The following is a 15,864-nucleotide window of genomic DNA, read 5'->3' as shown; positions in this document are numbered from 1 at the left end:
ATTTAATAAGGCTAATTTTTCATTAAATAAAAACCTATTTTATAATAAAATAAAACCTTTAATAAAAAAACTTTTTTAAAATCAGACAAATTTTGTAATCGTTATGTAAAATTGCTACAGGACCCACATACCCCACCCCACCCCGAAAATTGACCACACCATCCCCCCTGAAATTTTTTTACAATTCGACCACTGTGTACACCACTGTCAAAAGTTTGGGTCAGTAAGATTTTGAATGTTTTTTAAGTCTCTTATGCTGACCAAGGCTGGATTTATTTGATCAAAAATAGTCAAAACAGTAATATTGTGAAATATTATTACCATTTTTAAATACATTTTTATATTTTAATATATTTTAAAATGTAATTAATTTCTTTGATGGTCAAGCTGAATTTTCAGCATCATTACTCCAGTCTTCAGTGTCACATGATTGTTCAGAAATCATTCTAATATGCTGATTTGCTGCTAAATAAGCATTTCTTATTATCAAAGTTGAAAACGGTTATGTCACATTTGATCAATCTAATGTACCCTTACTAAACAAAAGTATAAATTTCTTTAAAAAAACATACTGAGACAAATTAGTATTTACAGAAAACGGTATTTATTGTAACTTTAAAATATTGAAATTATTAAAATGAAAATATGCTGAATAGAAGTGTTAATTTCTTTCAAAACAAACAAAACACAAAACAAAATATGCAAACAAAAAAACTTCTGTACCCTAAACTTTTGAACGGTAATGTAACGTATATAACTTAATAGAAAATATTAAGCAATTAATGCATCCTTGAATAAGAGTATTAATTGAATAAAAAGTATTAAGTTCTTTTAAAAACAAAAAAAAACAACCTTTTCCGACCGTAAACTTCTGAATTGTAGGGTAACTTACATAGCTTAATAGAAAATATCGCAGAGGATTTCTGGGAAGCCTAGGAGTGACACAAAAAACTCAATCTTTTTTTTTCCTCTTCTGGTTCATTTAAAATGAATTGGACTTCCCGACCTTACAGCTTCACAGAGCAAGCAGACTCATGCGGCATAATGAGGGCAATCACCCTTGTTCCCTTGACAGAAAGCCACTTTTCAGCAACTGCCTTTTTCAAAACAATTAGAAGCTTTAAAATATCATATATTGCAATATTTTATTTTGTAGAATAAGACTTGTGTTCAACACGGAGCTTATTTCTGGAATTTAACCAAAAACCCATTGACTTCAGGACGTGGTTACCGGATGTGCTAAAATGTGACTGTTTCTGGGTTTCTGTGCACGTTTTAGAATGACATTATTTACTGTCTTTACATTTATTTTGAAAGATGAAGCTCGCGTTTATGGTAAGGGGCGTTACATTTCCGACGTATGCTTGTGGTGTTTGGCCAATCACAATGCACTGGATCAGCTGGCTAATCAGAGCAGACTGCGCTTGTCAAAGGAGGGGCTTTGTTGAAAACGACATGTTTGAGAGAGGCGGGGCATAGAGGACCTACAATAATGTACAGTATTTTAAAAATAATGTGTTTTTTGAACATTAAAGGATGTCAACATATTCTGTTACACCAAATACACAAAATAATGATCTTTAAAATAGCATCATATGACCCCTTTTAAAATCAAATTGCAGCACGGGTGTTTTTATATAAATGTATTTTTGAAGGAACCTTCATTTAGTCATTTACATATCATCTTTCCTATAATGCCTGATAAAGTAGCATTTGTGAGCGCAGCGCTGCTTTGATTACAGCTGTTACCAGGGAAACCGCTATTTCTACCTTTTCCAAAAGCTCCTCCTACTGGCAGAGAATTATTTTGCATTTTCAGTAAGCCCGTTTGCTGAGGATTTTTTATGCAGCAAACGGGCTTAACATGCAAAGCAGAGTTGCAAATGTGAACCGGTATATATAGGCTATATTTCCCCCGGGAACAGTGCCACCACACATAGAGTGTAAGTCTGTGAACACTGTAATAGCTTACTGTACAACTGCAGCTGCATGGAGTTGTTGATGTTGTGTGAAGACATCTCCACAAAAATACCACTGTATTTGAAGGATACACCTTGAAGAAAATGGTAAGATTTACATGTTTCCTTTTTTAAATACTTTGTCAGTGATGCACCGAGTCAGACAGTACACTGCAATAAATATAGGCCTGTCTGTTTCCACTAAAAATAGCTAGGTGTTCACCTTGTCAGCAAAACTGCATACATTCAATTTGATTTTAATTGTTTAAAACAATTAAAATACTATTTGGCCAGTGTAAAAAGAATGAGATCAACTCTATTCTAAAATATTTATCTGATAACTATTTTAAACAGGTTTGTTTTATGGATATTTTGATATAGGCTATTCTAAAACTTAAGGATACTGGACGATTTTTAGCAGTAAAAATTAACGTGTATGGCACAAATGGCATTTATAGTCCGTATCTCATATTTCCTTAATGTCTTGTACCTTTGACGGTGTTAAACATGGTGTCACGTGGATGGGAACGATTCCCATCCACGTGACATGCATGGAAATGATATGCAGATGAGGTTATGCATAGTAAAACTAGGCGTTGTAAGCTCCATATATGGTGATTTCGGGGAGGAGTCGGGGTGGAGATGCACGTATGCACAATCTTTCCCTGACTGGGATTATAAAGGGGTTTTTGCGCAGGTTCTGGCGTATGCATGGTTTTATAAATCTGAAAACTTTTGTGCGTACGTACACTTTTAGGATGAAATCTACGGAGAGTTTTATAAAAACGAGACCCCAGGTCTGGTGGAATTATGCTGCGTTCATGCCATACCGGGATTACAAGCACACTTCCGAGTCTGAGGATGTGAACAGCTCAGAGTAGAACGTCTTCCGAAATTACGGTAATTATGACATTTGGTTGAGTTCAGAATGGCATGAAACTGAAACTAAACGACTGAAATCAAACCTGCAACTTTTGGTTACCAGCCCCAAACTTGCGCAATTAATCGGTTGTTCGTTATTGAGAATATCTTATGTCATTTTTACTGTACACGTCACATTATAGAAGTTAAAAAAGTGTGAACTTCTTGTTGACATTATCTTTATAGATTGATTACAGCCGTCTCCTGTCTGTACTGTTAGAACTTGTATAATTAGGATGATGTAACCATGACAACGGTGCTCACATGTGACCTGACGTGTGTGTCCAGGAGCTGTATGAGCGCTGTGACAAACTCCGACGCACCGCGTTCAAAATGGCTACTGAAACGGAGGACAATAACTCCAGTGGCCGCCGTGCTCATGCTGTTCTTATCGTTATGTTCTTATGATGACATACAGGCTTATGCTCTGATTAAACGGTGATGTGTATTCAAGCAGGCGTAGTTGTGTTGGCCTATTTTGATAACAGATGCATTTTGGCTAGGCCCACCCACATTGTGATTTCTGGCTATGCTAGTGCAGTTCTACTTTCAATTGTTATTATTATTAAAAAAAATTTTTTTTACATTTAACATTACAAATAACTGAATAATTGTTAATGAAGAATTATAATAAGTAAAATATAATAAAGTTATATATATATAGTATACATTTACATGGGGTATATGATTGTGGTCAAGTTACTGTAAAGCAAAACTTCTTGTGTTTTATAAAATGGCAACAGGAATATGATAAAAGACTCTTTTGTTCAGTAAATAAATATATTATTATAATAGTAATACTAATATATATATATATATATTTATAATCATATTGTTTTATTAAAAATGACAATAATATATAATGATAACATTATAATATTAAAAACATATATAAAAAGTTGTCCAGTAAATGAAGTTATAATTATAGTTGATAGTATTATTATAAATAAAATAATAATTATGTTTTAAAAACTGTTATTATTATAATTAGTATTAATAATATTAAAGTAATAAATAGAACTATTGTTATTATTGTTAAAAAGTATCTGAATACATTTGAAAGCAATTTTTATTAAATAGTTATAATTAATAATAAATTATAAGCTTAAAGTATAAAGTTTTTGTTGGTATTCTTCTAATTATTATTCATAATAGTAAAACAATGCAAATATTTGTATTATTATTAAGAGGTGTATACACTATGGAAACAATGTTCATTAAATATGATTAAAAATTAATAATATTCATCTAAAATTCTTACTCCAAGCCATATAATTTCATAATTTTCATGACTTTACTATTTATTGTATTAGTTTATATGTAATAGAACATGCAGAGATTCATGTTATGATGCTCCTTTAGCAGCAGTCCGAACGGTTTTCAGAACCAATTATGATTTATCTTATCACCTGAAATGATTTTCAAGTCATGAACTGATTACGCCGACGTGAAGTAAAATTGGAGGGAAAACAATACATGTAATACATATAATAACAAATAATAATAAATTTACAACTCTAAAAATTATAACAAATTCAAATGATCATATATTATTGTCTAAATTATAGGCTTGATTTTTGATTATTGAAGTATTATTATAATAATTACAAAGAAATATGACATTATATTCTTACATAATTTATCATTTATTTTTGTTTTTAAAATGAATTAAAATCTGAATTATCCTATGGATATATCACGGACTTAAAGTTTCTTTATGAAAAAAGTATAAATATATATATAAAATTAATGTAATAAAAATTAATACAATAATCTTATAATTAATACAATATTATCATAAAAAATATGTATGTATATTATTATATATTTTATTATGTTAATTATTGTGATATTTTATTATTCATATTATATAAGACAGTTACAATAAATATTTTTTTTCTTTTCTTTTCTTTTCTTTTCTTTATTTTTTTGGTGAAATGTGTCTCAAAAAAGTTCTGTGAGATTCACCCAGATATCCATATTACTTGTATATGTATATATATATATATATATATATATATATATATATATAAATAAATTATGTAAGAATATAATGTTTCTTCATATTTCTTTGTTTTTAAAATGAATTAAAATCTGAATTATCCTATGGATATATCACGGACTTAAAGTTTCTTTATGAAAAAAGTATAAATATATATATAAAATTAATGTAAAATAAATTAATACAATAATCTTATAATTAATACAATATTATCATAAAAAATATGTATGTATATTATTATATATTTTATTATGTTAATTATTGTGATATTTTATTATTCATATTATATAAGACAGTTACAATAAATATTTTTTTTCTTTTCTTTTCTTTTCTTTTCTTTATTTTTTTGGTGAAATGTGTCTCAAAAAAGTTCTGTGAGATTCACCCAGATATCCATAATTTTAAGTTATCCTGCAGCTTACCAGTATGATCATTTTACTACAACATATAAAATGCCAACCACAGATTTCTTGAAGCATGTTTGATGACTTTCTGAAGATTCACAAGTTGCACTTTAAATATGACCTCTGCCGTACCTTGACCTTTGACCCCGTACGGTCTTGTGTTTGTGTCAGTCTATGCGAGTGAAGCTTCAGCCTCCATCTGGTACAGAGATCGCGCCCTTTAACCCCATCCTGCCCCCCGCATCCATCACTCAGGTCGTGCTGCGCGCCAACCCGCCGAAGGTGAGCGGTCACACACACATCTTACACTTTTCTCTTTTTTATAACAAACATTTTTTAAAAATCTAATAAAACTTAACAAAAAAATTCAATCGAATATTTTAAGTGTTTTGTTGTTATTAAAAATAAGGGATAATAGGTCATTTAAAAATGAAATAAAATATCCTTGAACATAAAATTATTATTATTTAACTATTTTCTTTTATTTTAATTTCTTATAATGTTGTTATATTTGTTTTTATTGAAAATAAGGGGGAATAAATACTTTTTTAAAAAGCAAAAAGTATTGTTTATGCAGCTGTTGTTGTTGAATAAATAATTAAAGAAATATAAATTTTTTTTAAAATAAAATATTTTTTAAAAGTGTTCTTATTTTCGAATTATTTAAAAAATATATATTTTGAATATTTATTTAAAAACATGTTATTGTTATTTAAAAAGGATGAATAATGAAATTTTCAAAAATTAATTTAATATATAAACTAATAAAATATCTTAAAATATTTTAACAATATAGGGAATAATCAAATCAGCCTCATATTCTTCTCTGTGGAATCTCAAGGTTTATTAAAGCAATAAGCCCCGTGAAGCCATGGTTTACGGTGAATTTATAACAGCCAAGGGGCGTTGTTAGGTACGACGCGAAACGGAGTAACCCCCCTTAGCTGTTTTAAATTCACTGTAAACCACAGCTTCACGAGGCTTATTGCTTTTATAAAACGGTTATTCCATATACGTAGTAAGGTTTCACAAAATAAAACAGAGCAAATAAAGTGTAATGATATTAATAAAAACAGTATTCTTCCACCAAACAATGTAGTTCCTCAGAATCAGTTGTGGTTCCAACAAAGTGGTTGCCGAGCAACACACAGAAGTAAACAAAGGTGTATGTAGAGTAATTTACAACAGCGTCGAACGCGGCTCAACCAATCAGAATCAAGCACCGGAACTCTCCGTTTTATAATGTTTTTTGTGTGTGTTTCAGGAGCGTGCGCGTTTGTGCTATAAGCTGACATATCTTCTGGGGCTTCTAAAGCTATTATCATTCGACCTATTCAAACCAGAAAATGAACCGTTCGACCACCTACTCCAGCAGTGTCCGCCATAATATCGAAGTGCACACCATTGATCGTTGTTCTCGCTAAAATATTTCTCATAACATGAGATCTGCAGTTTAGTTTAAAGATGAATTAGGTCTACTGTGCACTTATAGCACTCCTGTCATCACCTCCCGTCTTTAAAACATAGCATGCCACAGGAAAATTATGTTTATTGTTAATAACATTGTAATTATGTTGTTTGTAAAATTATGTAATTTCAGTGTTTATCTCCATTAATGCGAGTGGAGTATTTAATGTAAATGTGTATATCGACATGAAAACAGAGTTTAAAATCATTGTTTACTTCATTACTTTTCTCACTCCAGGAAAAAGAGTTCGTACGCATGGTCTAGAATGTCCGTACACTGCGTACATATTTATGGCAAGTTTATTTTTTATAAATCACATTATGTGCGTGGAAAATTGCGTACGCGTATTTCTATGCCCATTTTGTGCATACGCAATGTTTATAAATGAGACCCTGTAACCCGAAAACACTAAATGCAATGCATAATTAAAAATGCAGGTAAAAAAACCTGTGAAAAATCAATACGGAAAATTCCTTCATATAGTAGACTATTTTTTTCAGACTTTTCTGTGTCTGTAGTGTAGCATACTAACAAACTACTAACACACTGCTTAAAACAGTGTTGTTTAGAATGTGTCGTTTTACTAGTTTAATTAAAAACGTAAAAAAAAAAAGCTAATAAAAAAATAAAACATGTTAATAAAAAAACTTAAATTGTAATTGTTCAACAACGTGTAAGTGTTCAATAATTCAATATTGTATTTAAAAATACAGTTATTTATATTTTTATATTATGCATTAATGTTATTTAACGAACGAATCGAAATTAACAAAATATTTTTTTTTTGCTGAGATTTGATAGAGTGACACAATTTTGCATAATTTAGCAACAAATCGACCTTCCTTTAGCAACTTCCCAAGAAAATTAGTCGGCAACAAACCGCATAAACACATTTCATTACACCAAATACACAAAATAATGTTCTTTTTAGCAACATCATATGACCCCTTTAATTGTTCTGAGGGAAAGCTACAAATGCTAGCGTTAGTCCGTTTGCTCCCTCGTGTGGTTAGACACACAAACGCAGGACGGCACACTCTTGTACAAAACAACAACAATAGATGTTATGATATCAGTCTGACACAGACTATTTCACCTCAGTAGATGTGACAGCAGATTATAGCTCAAGTTAATATCAAATATTATCTTTTCCTCAGTGAAGAGCTCAGATCTGCGCCAGAAGCTAAGCGGGTGAGTCTCCGTTATGCAATAGCCTATAATAAATAAACAATAGAGAACCTACATTGCATTTTAAGGTTAAAACCCACCGCTGCTTATTATTGCGATGTTGATTCTAACTGGAAACTGAACATTTAGGACAAGCGTGGGTTTAACAGTTGAATGAAGTTAAATGATCCTGTATTTCTCAGGCAGAGGCGTCGACCGTCATCATGGCTTGCATCGGAGGATTGTTTTCTCTCGCAGTTTTGTTTGGCTTTGTGACCGCTGGGTTGCACAAAGGAACAGGTAATGCATTTTTCGACATTTAAATCTTTTGGAGTCTTTTTTTTCTTCTTCTTGTGGTTGATAAACCTTCGTATTCGTTTCTCCAGCGGCCGTTTTTGTCAGACTTTTGGCAAGTTCAGCGTACAACCATGCATTTTAATTAAACGAGAGCTTGACACACCAATGAAAATCTCCTAGAGCTCTTATAAAACGTTTAAATAAAATGCGCATCGTCAAGACAAGCGGTGAGAAAAGTAACAGGCACCACGTGATCAAACCCATGCTAGGGTTGCCAAGTCCGCCTTTATCCCGCGGAATGTGGCTACTGTTGCTGCGGATTGTTTTTGTTGTTTTATAAAATATGCATATGTACATATTATATTTGCTCTGAAATATTGTCTCATATAATTCTGCCCAACTGATACATTATCATAGTGAGACCGTGTGCTATTTTGATTTGCGGTGTCATTAAGAACTGCGCCATTTTATTTGTAATGTTGCCAAATTCAGGGCAGAGCCCTCTGAGAGCCTCAGAATTAGAAAAAAAACACGTTTATTTAGCCACAGATAATTTTGTGACGGGTAGTATTCAGTTTACGGTAATGTTTAATTTCTTTACTTGCAAACAGTGACTCATTGTCGTAAAACTAAGAAAGTGATTCGGTGACATCAAGGCTATAATGTGATTGGTTTACAAAATACAAGTAATACAGGTTAACTGTTAAGGCCTGAATTTGAATAAAGAATTGTATATTTTTTAACATTTAATTTTAAAAATATTACTTTCTATTGACTTTTCATATATCCCATAGCAGAATGTACATATTGAGGTTGACCATTTCAGGTTGTAAAAATAAATAAATAAATAAGAGACGGTTGAAATAACAGAGGATCTCATTCATCCTCCAAGGAAGTGATGTCAGCTTTGTGATTTAATTGTTATTTCATTTTGCCAGATTTTAAGTTAAAGCGCAAGTAGTCACAATAACAAAGTGGACAATGATTTGAGGGACTCGAGGAAAAACCTATATTTAATTACAGTTGTCAGTCCAGAAGCATTGCAGTGTGTTGTTAGCAGAAGGAAAAGTGTAACTTGTATTTAAATTACAAACAAAAGTGAGCAAAGAATGCTACTTTTATAATCACCGAGGCTGTCAGTCATGGATTATGAAGATGTCTACACTGCACTACACTTTACATTGTGTTTACTGGCTGTTATTCGTTACGCAAGGATTCACAGGTGTTTACTGACTAACTTAAACGCCTCTGATTGGTCATTGTGTTCAGCGCTCACTGTCTGTGATTGGCTACGGTGCTCAAAGCTGTTGAACACGATGTAAACAGAAACCTTTGATGCTCTTTACAGAGCACTCAGAAACATACAGCATTTGAAAGCAGTACCTAACAGCTGTCACTCTTGTGAGATGTGAGTGAAATTGCCTTGCTGTCTTTATAAGCTGAACTTTTAACGTTAGCGGAATTTAAGATATTGCAATATATTTTTATTATTTTTTTCAGAATGTCTCAATTTTTCTTACTGCCGTTTTTAAATTTAACGTGTCTGGCTTCTCAAACCAGACTGCAGTCTGTGAAGCCTCTTGTGTTGCCCTGTGTGTTAAAACGAAGTCCAATGAGAACCTGGTTTTTCCTATAAATAATCATTAATACATCGTAGTGTTTTTTTTTATTATTATTCTGACAGCACTATGGCTAGTCAGTTTTGCCAAGTCTGTGGCTTTACATCGGAATTGGGCTACTTTTACACTGTTGCTGCAGGTTATTTTTTAGTCTGTGTGTTAAAGTGATCTCCCCTCTAAAGCGATTTAGTCATTTTAATCATCTGCAACTTACATCTTTTCTGCATTTAAAAATAATTAAGTTAAAGGTGGGGTAAGAGATTTCTGGTAGCCAATGTTGATATTTGAAATCACCAAAACAAACACGCCCCTACCCCAAAAGGGTCTCGCCCCTATTTTGATAGCTCCGCCCCACATATACGTACGCAACCCAGGCAACGATTAGTTCTGTGAAACAAAGCAAAACCGTGTCTACACCGGACGTGAGCGGCGCGACAAAATACTATAGAACTCATTATAATCAGTGATGCTGTCTACACCAGATATATATACTTATCTATGGTCTACACTGGATGCGGCGCGACACGACAAATCCCCGACAGAAAACTGCTGCTGCGTTCTATTCATGACGTATTGACACAAATTTCAAATGATTTTCAACAGTCGCTTTGTCGCGTCCAGTGTACTAGACAGACTTTAGCTGTTGCAGCGCATACACTGTGTTACTCAACTATCGAGAAGAAGCAAAGCAACCTCGGCGTCCGATCGCAGGCCTCCGCTCCTTGAGTTCTCTCCAGCGCTGGAAAGCTGATCCCATATTTACACGGGTCCTACTTCTTGCCTTAAGCCTTCTTTTGTTCCGCAGACGTTTTCCTCTTTTGTTTTTTATCCGCCATCTCTATCTTTCTGTCGCTCGGCTCGGCTAATGTCCGTCCTGTGCACTGAAAGCTCTCTCCTCCACATCATGAGTAGACACGCCCCTTACTGCTGATTGACTACAAGTTTGTTTTGCTATTCGGCCCGAATCAGTTTTCTAAAGCGTTTTTGAAAAATCGCTTACCCCACCTTTAAATAAATTAAACAGCGAATATTATTTGACATTAATCTGCTATCCATCTGTGCCTCACTCGCACCACAACTGACAATCTAAATGTTTTTCCATCCTCCACATCAAATATGAGTAGCCGTGAATTCTCGCCATGTGCACGTCTTTTCTGGTGGCCATAACCAGAAATCATGTTTGAATGTTTCAATTGAAATATCACTTTTATCTATTTCTCACCTGCCGTTCACACCGTATAAAATCATTTTCACAATTTCTGTGTCCCTACACACCTCAGCTCCCGTGTTCCTGGAAAAGTGGGATGCACTTAGTTTAATTTCCCGCCAGAAGAGAAGCAACGCGGGTGATGAAGAGACTAAACTCCCTGCCAACCTCGAGAGGGAGTGTTTAGAGGAAGTTTGTGATTACGAAGAAGCAAGAGAAGTCTTCCAGGATAATTATCGCACAGTGAGTCTGAATCTTAACCTGAATTCACCAGTCTAAACTAGGGGTGTGTGATATTTATTGTTTGTGATGAAATTGTAATTATTGGTTGTGCAACGACGTGCAAGCTGACATTGAGTATGTCATTTACTTTTGCACTATCAAGGTGTTTTTGCTTGCTTTGTGCAATGTCTTTGATTTTATATAAAAAAACAGTAAGTTAACAATTTGAGTTCAATTTTGAGACGCAATTCTGTTAATATTTTGCCAACAAAAAAATTTTGTTGACCACAGCAGAAGTGGCCTGTTGGCCTGTTTACACCTGGTCACTTCATGCGTTTTTGTCTGATCGGATAGCTATCCGATCGTGAAAAGACCAGGTGTAAATGCCCTCCGAGACGCATTCGAGACGCATTTAAATCTGATCGCTCAAACCACTTTAGGAAGGAGGTGGTCTGGATGAAACTGGACAAGTGTGAATGCATCTGGTTGTTGAAACCACATATGCAAATTTTACTCCTCCCAAAATATAAAAATAATAAACGTGTGAGAGCGTTTTATAGGCTATATGGCATGTTATAGTCAGATATGGCTGCGCTAATGCAACACGTGACGTATCGCCGCGGATGAGTAGCCGAGTATCTCTTCAGCAAGCCGACACGCAAACTGCCACAAAGGAAACTGAAAGTAAGTCGCAGACGCTCAACACACAATCATCTTCATTAAAGGTAGTGAGACTAATCTATCTTTCCAGTGCTGATGTCGCACTCTCTCCTGTTGCGGTCTTTGATCTCGAAATTAGCTGATAATGAATAAAATGCAGCACTTATCTGTTGCTTTCGTTAACGTGAACTCCGTTAAATTTGCAGATAGCACGGGAATTGAAGACCGGATTTATATCCGTTTTGTGAAGACGCATTTATGCGGCCAAGTGTAAATGGAAACGTTTTATCAAAGCAGATAGATATCCGATCAGAGAAAACGCATGAAGTGACTAGGTGTAAATAGGCCCATAGTGGTGCTTCGTTACTGAATGAATCGTTTGAATGAATGATTCAATGACTCAGCAGTTTTCTTATAAAGTATCATTTCACGCCGGCGCCCATAGCCTTGTGGTTAGTGTGTCGACATATAGCGCAACTGCGCTCACGGTGACCCGAGTTCGAATCCCGCCTCGAGGTCCTTTGCCAATCCTGCTCCCTTCTCTCCTCCCAGTGCATTCCTGTCAGCTCTCTACTGTCCTCTCACAATAAAGGCATAAAAAGACCATAAATATAGCTTAAAAAAAAAAGTATCATTTCACGTTTTTAAAATAAATTCAGTTTAAGGATGCAAATATTGCCTTGTAGTGGAAAAGTTAATTTCTGTCACGGCTGAGAACTAACCACTGCACAGAATATGAAGATCTACCTAAACAAAATCCTAAGCCTAAGCCATCCAAGATACCAGCACAAAACACACGCTCCGTATATTTCATTATTATCATTATCAAAAAAATTGAGAAGTCATTTGTGTGAATTTCACACACTTCTAGTCTACACATTTAATATTACTACTAATATTCACAGTTGCACTCGTAATTATGTACAGACTTAAATGGATTGTGTTTTTGTTTCTTTAAAGGATATCTTCTGGTCTGTCTACATTGGTAAGTTGTGAATGTTGCATATGCATGATGGTCATGTGAGAAAGTCAGGTGTCAACTGTCTTTCCAGATGTCTCCAGTCCTGGAGACCCACCTACCAGAATGTGTTAGATGTGTTAGACTAATTAAACCACCTGGTTCAACTCAACAGCTGTTTAGTGTGTTGAATGGACTGGAGTTGGGGAAACCCTGCATTTCAGGTACCTCAATGAGATGAATATAGACAAGTGGAATCAGTTGTTCCACTTGTTGCCCTAATGCAATCAAATTGATTAAAGAAACTAAAGAAATATATGTAATACATTGGACCTATTCCATGTCCAGGTCAGCTGGTTATTAGATGAAACTAACAACAGTTAAGAAGTATGTTGGATTTCATGGGAAAGCAGTTGATTATATAGTTATATAGCGGTCATCATAAACAGTATTGTACATGGGATTGCTACGATTGACCAATCATAATCAAGCCTTCCAGAGAATCATGTACTAATGCTCAAGATACGGTGTATTCTGATTTGATACATTTATAGACGTATAATGTTTTAAGTGTGTGACATGCGTCATCTCTGATGTTGTTTTACATGCTAGATGGTGACCAGTGTGCTGAGCAGCCATGCAAAAATGGAGCCATGTGTTCAGATAGTGTGGGGGGCTTTGACTGCATTTGTAAATCAGGCTTTTCAGGAATCCACTGTGAGACAGGTATGTAACTGAACCCTCATCTTGATTGAGCTCTTATTTAAAAAGTACACATTAAAGGGATCAAGAAACAGAAAATTAAAATGTCCAGAATTAGGCTTTCTACCCTTCTGAAACGCCAGAATTTGTAATCGCCCCAGTTGTGATTTCCCTCTACACATCCCTTAACATGTAAATCAAGGAGGTCGTCACATGTGGTTGCCGCAAGCCCTCCGGACGCTCCTTCGTCGAATCTTCGGGAATGTCCCCACTGGATGCAACGAATGCCTCGTTTATAATGGGTTTTCATGTTTTTGAATCATCGCTCCGGCCTGACAGGGCATCATCACAGTATGGTAAGGGGCGTAACATTTCCGTCACACGCTTGGGGTATTCGGCCAATCACAACGCACTGGATAGCTGGCCAATCACAGCACAACTCGCTTTTCAGAACGATGAGCTTTGTAAAAATCGACGCGTTTCAGAAAGGCGGGGCATAGAGGAGAAACAATAATGTACAGTATGTGGAAAATAATGTGTTTATGCAGTTTAAGGTTAAAAAAACACATTTCATTACACCAAATACACCAAATAATGTTCTTTTTAGCAACATCATATGACCCCTTTAAACTGTGGTGAGAACTAACCGGTGCTCATTCTAAGTACGGCCTTTGATACAATCTCGTTTAACATCCTCCTAGACAAGCTGGACTCCCTTGGAGTAATGGGCACAGGTCTGTCTTAGTTTAACCACTGGTGTTCCCCAAGGCTCAGTTTTGGGCCCTCTTTTATTTACTATTTATCTATTGCCCCTTGAACATATTTTTAGGAAGCACGACATTCATTTCCACTGATATGCTGATGATGCTCAGCTTTATCTATCTTCTATGTCTTCCCTCCACCTTTACTGTTCAGCTGTTAGCTGGAATTAAAAACTGGCTATCCTCTAATTTACCACTAACTCAATAGTGGTATAACTGAAATCTTACTAGTAGGTACAATATCTACTTAGGCTAAATCTGATAGCTTCTCAGTGACTATTGACCTGTCTATAGTTTTTCCATCTATACTTGTTAAAGTCTTGTTGCCCTTCATTTGTGTAATTCCTTTCCCTTGGACATCATATTTATGGTTTCACATGTACTAAGCAATATTTTATTCCTCAGTGTCTAAATGCATGTTACGGTATGCTGTTTATTGTTGTTATATTAATATTCTTAGGATGACTTTTAAGGTGAACTGAGTGTCGTGAAAGGTGCCTGTAAATAAATGTAATGAATAATGATGCTGAGGTCTGTCAACAACTCATGCCTGTCATGTTAGTCACAAGAGCATAAATTCAGTGCAGTAAAGTGAATCAGAAAGATCTGAAAATGCATTGCATGACCCTTTCAACAAAATTATGACATACAACACTTAACATTTAGTTTGACCTGCTAAATAGGGCTTGAAACTCTAAAAAGTTCACCACTGGATAAGAAATTTTAGTATTTCTAAATTGTCTTTGTTACATGATGCTGAATGAAGTTTGTTGTTGTTCTCACTGATTTTTTTTTTTTTCACATCTAGATCAAACGGTATGTGTAATCGATAAGAGCAAAGGGTGCAGCCAGTTTTGTAAGCCGGGCTATCAGTCGTACGAGTGCTCGTGTGCGTACGGCTGGAAACTGCAGCAGAGAGAGAAGTGCGTGCCTGCTGGTGAGTCCCTTACGCCTCTGTCTCACAGTTTATGAACAATGCACAAACAGGTTAATGCAACCGCTGATAATGGCAGATGAGTTGAGAAATTGTACTGATCACGAAATGTTGTGTTAATGTTGTAATAATGTTTTGCATTATTATTATTACTAAAATAATATAAAAAATTATTTTGCAAAAGTAAACTAAAAAAATGGGGAAAAAATGTCAATTTCAATAAAGCAATGTTTTATAAGCATTATGTATGTATGTACTATTTTTTTTGTTTGTTTAATACTTGCCTAGATATTGGTTATATTTTAAGAACACCAAAATAAATTTACAGTGGAACCATAACTAAGTGCATATTTTACCATGGTGTGAATACAGAATGGGATTTGTTTTGTAGTGATTGGGGAGAGAATGATGGGAAGAGAGAAATGGTCAACCAGGATAGGCTCTTTCCATTTGAAATGGTCAAAAACAGCCCTGCTTACAGTGTCTCACGTAAGATTAGCCTATATCGGTAAATTAGCTTTGTAAGGGAAACAGGTCAATTTAGCTCAAAGGGAATTATTTATGTTTTAATAGGGAATTTGGTC

At 34.7% G+C, this 15,864-nt stretch overlaps 1 protein-coding gene across 1 annotated transcript in view; it reads left to right on the top strand.

Annotated features, from left to right (window-relative positions):
* Positions 1–7,735: 7,735 nt before the first annotated feature.
* The window catches only part of proza (protein Z, vitamin K-dependent plasma glycoprotein a), a 12,793-nt gene continuing 4,664 nt past the window's right edge, over positions 7,736–15,864 (top strand). Inside the window, exons 1-6 of the mRNA XM_016543225.1 lie at positions 7,736–7,944; positions 8,124–8,220; positions 11,117–11,286; positions 12,886–12,910; positions 13,496–13,609; positions 15,155–15,283. Coding sequence (XP_016398711.1) covers positions 8,145–8,220; positions 11,117–11,286; positions 12,886–12,910; positions 13,496–13,609; positions 15,155–15,283 — 514 coding nt within the window. The 5' untranslated portion in view covers positions 7,736–7,944; positions 8,124–8,144. The remainder of the gene's footprint in view (positions 7,945–8,123; positions 8,221–11,116; positions 11,287–12,885; positions 12,911–13,495; positions 13,610–15,154; positions 15,284–15,864) is intronic.

The sequence above is a fragment of the Sinocyclocheilus rhinocerous genome, unplaced genomic scaffold (assembly GCF_001515625.1).
Source record: "Sinocyclocheilus rhinocerous isolate Xijiao unplaced genomic scaffold, SAMN03320098_v1.1 scaffold489, whole genome shotgun sequence".
Lineage (NCBI taxonomy): Eukaryota > Metazoa > Chordata > Actinopteri > Cypriniformes > Cyprinidae > Sinocyclocheilus > Sinocyclocheilus rhinocerous.
The sequence above is the reverse complement of the archived record's forward strand: the minus strand, read 5'-3'. Positions and strand labels throughout refer to the sequence as shown.